General features: G+C 44.8%; 1 protein-coding gene across 1 annotated transcript in view; it reads left to right on the top strand.

The window, feature by feature from the left end:
* Positions 1–2,802: 2,802 nt before the first annotated feature.
* The window catches only part of SCGN (secretagogin, EF-hand calcium binding protein), a 374,305-nt gene continuing 371,005 nt past the window's right edge, over positions 2,803–6,102 (top strand). The window contains exon 1 of the mRNA XM_085606992.1: positions 2,803–3,052. Coding sequence (XP_085463118.1) covers positions 2,983–3,052 — 70 coding nt within the window. The 5' untranslated portion in view covers positions 2,803–2,982. The remainder of the gene's footprint in view (positions 3,053–6,102) is intronic.

Here is a 6,102-nt window from a genome sequence, read left to right as displayed (position 1 = left end):
TATTATTTTTTTCAAAGTATATAGATGTAGAGTAAATAATAGTAAATCAAGTTGTACTTTTATATACTCGCCTTCATGATTTTCTGGTTGCCCATATTTTGGCTGCAATACTTTCGATTGTCGATATTTTGTGCTCACTATTCGGACATATGTCCTGTAGGGGTGGGCGGAATTTGCGAAATTAACTTTCGCAAATTATCGCGAAAATGTTTAAAATTATCGCAAACAAGCGGAAATATCGCGAAGATGCAGAAGTTTTTTTTCGGCATGTTCGCGAGATTTTCTGCATGGTTGCGGGTTGCCAACTTACCCATGTGGTTGCTTGGGGGTGCGGCCATCTTGTTTTGAGTTGTCTCGCAGTGCATGATCGCGAGAAGAAAGACGTGATCGCGCGACGCATGACGTCACTGCGGGCGCGAACTGTCGCGAGACAGCGCAAATGGCTAAAAACAATACAACATCTCATGGAGAACGCGACCGGATCAAGAAAACTTGTCAGCGAACGCAGGGATTAAGGTAAGGCGATCGCGCGCGCGCGAGAATGTATTATTTTACAGCGCGAGCAAGAAACAAATTATCGTCAAGCTGCGGAAACCGGAAATTTTGACATTTTCGCGCTCTCCGCGGAACGCGAAAATTTCAAATTATCGCAATTTCCACGAACGGAACGAAATTTTCGCCCAGGCCTAATGTCCTGGACATGTAACATTTTGCATTTTGACCTCAGATAGATGAAGCATGAGTTAGATCTAAAACTGACACAAAGATTATTTGCACCACTTTCGGCATACGTACTGACGTAGAGCAGAATCCAAATTGAGCCTCCTTCGATTTAGCACGCTATGTTACCAACACCCTTGAGCCAGTGGTAAAAGTCAGCATGATATATCGAAATGCTGTAATAATGTACACTAAATTGGCACAAATACATTGTGTGCAGTTTATTACCCATTTCTTTGTTACATTAAAACTTGGCCGCAAAAACAGCAGGGAAACGGCACAGCTAGTAAGTGCGCTGCAGAGTTGTTTGCCTTACTAGAAGACAATTAAATTGGAGTATTTTGGTATCGTACGTGTGTCTATAATTAATAATATTCATACTGTTTTCCATTACGTAAAATATGGGGCTCATGTTCAGGGCGTGATGAGGTCATTCAACAAAAGGCGTGCAAGCACGGCCCAGTGTCTTCCGCCCCCACCACCTGCTACAGTCTCACGAAGTTTAACACATAAGCGAGGGCGGTCAGTTCCAGGAGACACTATATTGAAAGGAGTCTTAGAAATACGGCTGCCCAAGGGAACAGAGAAAAATCAATTTGGAAACCCATTTGCTAATGAGCTGCAGGGTGTTCTCTGGGTGTGCCACTGCAGCTGTTATTTTAAGTGTTAAATGGATTAACTATTTCCAGGCATCAATAAAGGGTGTAGCAATCCTTCAGCGCCTTTTTATTCGTTGCTTAGCGTTATACTGGGCTGTCCTATTTTTAGTTTGTATTCACCGATTCGGTTTTACAGTTTGTTTAATCAGTCATGGTGCTTTTGCAGTTGTTGCTTTTGCGGCTCTGACATTTGCACCTATGAACAACACCATGATTTGGGGCTTAAATGCGTTTGGGCTCACTTAACATTTGGTCTTGAAATTATGCCAGGGACAATTTTTTTTCTCATTTGTAGGTATGGCGTTAGTCAAAATCTTTTGATTTTCCTAAAATTATTTGTATAATATATTTTCTTTTAGGGACTGTCGGCTAACCCTTCTTAATCTACTTTGTCATTCACACTTTAGTCCCACCCACCACAGCATACAGCATGGGCTAATAGTCCCACCAATGACCAACTTTACTGTGAGGTAAATCATTCTGCCTATTCACAACGAGCTCAAACACAAAGTAGTTCCCTTAAGTGTCAGAGACTACTATAGCACTGTGTTTTTCAGACCAAAAAATAGTTCTGCTTTTAACATTTGTTCTTTTTATAGAATGATGAAAGCCCAGCAGCCTCCACAAAAAAGATTTGCAAAACCTATGACAAAGCAAAACATACATTGGCAAAGCCAATAGGCTAACAGCCAACCTCAGACCTATTGGCTTTGCCAGTGATTGTTTCAATTTGAAGGGAAAGAAATTGCACTGTGTTGGATCCTTGTAAATGGAGTTATAATTGTCATATTTTACATGCCTGGCAAAATAATACAGAACATTGTTAATTTAAAATACTTACAGGAAAAAAGAGATAGATGACTGCAACTTTCATGGGGCAGTCTGCACAAAACGCCGGCAGAGAGGGAAAGCTGGTGGAAAGATGAGCCGTGTCAAGGGCCTGGCTAGCGTTCGCACAGCAGATGCAGTGGCGCCGGGGTCTAGAAGCATGAAGGACCTATTACACGCCGTTTATGGCTGACTTCCCCCACAAGATCGGCGGGGTGCCATTTTCCGTGCTTGTCCGTGCGCCCATGGCACCTTTACTAAGCCACTGAGTAGCATAGGCCTGCTGTGGGGCTTAGCAGGAGACTTCTTGAATTACATCAGTTCTGGGGTGCTGCCCCTGCTGTTTAAGAACTCTCGGCCAAATGCGTCTCTCTTGCTTAATTGTAATACCGTCCCGTACAGTTCAGTCAGTACATTCACATCTTTCATGCGGAGGTTGACGTCGTTCAACTACTTTCGAATTTACTTTAAAACGTCGCAAAGCCTTCTCCCAAACTGGTAGGGCGCCCTTTCAGGGTAGCGGCCACTCCCGAGCAGGGCTGAGCGCATGCGCGATAGGGAGGGGTCTACGATTTATAACCCGAGGGCCAGCTGCACACGGGAAAAGCAGCAGCAGAGTCGACCCTGGCCAGCAGTAGCCGTGCAGGTGCCAGCTAATACCAGCCACAGGAGGGAAGTGAGAGACGATCATCTGTGAATGAGTCGGTAAGAGTGCATCCGAGGCGCACTGTGAAAGTTTACATCCAGCCAGCGTGTAGCTGCTCCCGTCAGCACCATGGACAGCGCCTTCCTGAAGCTAGACGCAGCAGAATTCCTGGAAATCTGGCAGCGCTTCGACGCTGACGGTGAGTGGACTGGAAGTGGGCGAGCCAGCAAATTAACTGGGGGAGCTGGGCCAGATCATAGAGCCGGTGCACATTTGAGCCGTTCCACATGTAATGTAAATCATACGAATACTACGTAAAACATGATAAAGTCCCTTCAAAACTTAAAAAAAGTATGTTTTAATAAAAAGAAAAAAGTGTGCTTTAATGGAGAAAAAGAGTTTTGGTGAAAGGAAATATTTGCCTACGATCACACAGTTTAGGTGGGGGGACCACCATTTATACAGGTTTTTCTGGTTTCCCTTCGTGCAAATTAGCCACTAAACATCTATTTGCCTTTGATAAGGATGAGTTTGTATCTGTTTGCATTGTTCCGCCGTTTATATATACCGCCACCTCGACCCAGTCACCGTTCATTGTTTGTGGGTAGGGGAAATTAAGTGATGCCCCGCATCACAGGATGTTGAGGCAACGCTAGAACCAAAGTCGACAACTCTGGCTGTAAAAAGCACATCCAGGGAACAGGAAGGCAGGCAGGTGAAGCCACGTGAACGCTCTGCCGTTATGGGCCAGAGTGTCCGGGGCAGCCAGTGGGGGATGGAGTCTTTGATAACCCTTCCGGCTTCCACACAGTCGCAGCAGACTCACCCTGCTTCCGGTCCCCAAGAAACCCACTCTCTATTTTTGTACACAGTCGCTGAAAACTCACTGATCTTCGCGAATGATCCGAGCTCAACAGGTGCGCTTCCCGAGATCAGAGCTGGTATTGCATGGTCGGCTTTAAATGGCAATTCAGAAGTGGGGGTACCTATCCAGAGTACCTATTTCTACTGTACTCGCCTATTAAATATGCTGCATGAGATCTGAAAAGTACAGGCACTCTCACTTTCAAATTAAAAAATGGCAGCTACTCCTTACAGGGAGTAGCTGCCCATTTAAAGCACTAAGTGCATGTCTTCGCCCCGAGAATGGAGATCCGTCTGTATTGTGCACTGAGTTTTCTTACAGAGTTTGCAACGCCAACATTCAGAAACACACATTACATGTACATGGTATTTTACATGTATTTTCCCGGTTGAAACACTTTAAAATGCTTACTCGCGAAGCAACAATGAGCAGTAAGGTGGGGCATTTTTACTCACGCAGTTCACATGTAATCAATTAGAGGCGTATATTCAACAAGTCACTAATCTAATAAAAACGGGCCTGTGTAAAAATGGTATATTTGCGAAAAAGGTACAAAGGACACTCATATAACATAAACTACAGCCCTTCTTCCACTTAACTGGGCGGATACGTTAGATGTCATTGTTAAAATATGCAAACGTGTCTGGTATTGAACATATTTCTGACCAACGCCCTTAAAAAACAGTTGCCTCCAAAGGTCATCGCGTTGTTTCATTTAATTGGAGTCTTCGGGGTCGTTAACAGAAAGAGTCGCAGGATGACAGACTGTGTCATCTAGTGCTGAGATGTGTTTTTTCCATTTCTTCAGCGCTTTCGCTACATTTTATCGAGCGAGAGGAGAAGAAAATAACTAGAAATTAATACAAAGTGATAGCGTTTAAATACCTTAAGTCTACATCTCCCTCCATATTAATTCCTTGTGGTTAGGTTGCTGGCATTGGAACAGTGGACACAGCAATCAAGATATTCCCAACTTCCCTCAACCGGAATAGAAAACTGCCCCCCCCTCCCCCCCCCCCCCAAACCTCAGGTCCCATATCCAATAAACTGCAAAATCTCATAGAAGCAGCAATAGCAGTCGTGGAAAGCGTTATATTACAAACACGCGGACATTTCCGGTCAGCCGTGAAGCGATCTGAGGCGACGTGGTTACCTGTTGCTTGAAGGTTTCCTCGCTCCCTCAGCGTTTGTCCCTGACGTTCCACCCAGGATGTTTTACAACACTTGCTCTCACTTCCTGTCCCGAGAGGCACACGCGGTTTTTCCCAATACCCGAAACCCGAAACCGGTGATATATATTTAAGTAAACAATAAGCTGTTCGTCTGACAGCAGAGAGCTCTCCCTGCTCTTTAGCTCTGACAAGCATTAGCTGGGCACGCGGTGTTTACTCAGATAAAACCCCGCCGAGCAGGTTTCATCTACGCAGATTGATAAAAGGCGGGCATTTTCAGAACATTAAAGGCGGGCATTTTCAGAACATTAAATATTTGAGTTACGCTGTCCACCCCGGGTCTCCCGAGCGTGGTGTTCAAAAGCTTCGGAGGGCAGCTGGTCCTGGCAAGAAACAATAAGGGCAAACGCGAAGGAAAGCTGTGATAAACAGATGTGAGAGACTTCCACCGACTCATTCATTCACTGTAGAGGGTACCGAAGATGTACCAGCAATTCAGGGGAGGGCAGCGGGGAGGCCCCAGCAGTGTAAATATTTCAACATCACTGTGGGGATGAGTGCATGCAGAGATACCCCTTTCCATCCCCCTTCACCCTCTCTCTTTCAATGAAAGTCTTCAAAACTGCAAGCAACCTAACCCAGTTCTCGTACTCAAAACAAAAAAAAAACTATATTCAGATGGATTTCATTGCAAAGAACTTTGGGGCATATCAACAACAACCGGCGATAATTATCGCTGAGCGCACTTAGCGCCAGGATAATTATCGCCGGCTAGCGCCGATTTTTATCGCTGAGATAGCGTGCTATTAGCAACGCTCATCTCATCAGCGATAAAAATCCTAGCGCTAACTGGCTAACGCTTGTTGATAGGGACTCACAAACTTAGCCATGATATCCACCTTCCATAGGATATCATGGCTAAGTCAGAAAAATACCAGACGTAAAAAAGCAGCGTTAACCGCGGTTAGCGCTGCTTTTTTTGTCTGTAACAGGGTTAGCGATATCCCTGATGATAGGAGAAATGTCGCTTAGCGACATTTCTCCTATTATTTTACTCTGGAACGCCCCCTTTGCATCTCATTAGAGATACAAGGGGAAGCGTAGAGTAAAAGGGTGCTAACATGCAAATTTGCGTGTCAGCACCCTGTTGTTGATAGGGTGCTAGTTTTATCTCTGCTTTTTTGGCTTTTAAAGCCAAAAAAGCAGAGATAA

Source organism: Triturus cristatus, chromosome 5_2 (assembly GCF_964204655.1).
Source record: "Triturus cristatus chromosome 5_2, aTriCri1.1, whole genome shotgun sequence".
NCBI classification, from domain to species: Eukaryota; Metazoa; Chordata; class Amphibia; order Caudata; family Salamandridae; genus Triturus; species Triturus cristatus.
This window is presented reverse-complemented; position numbering and strand designations above follow the sequence as displayed.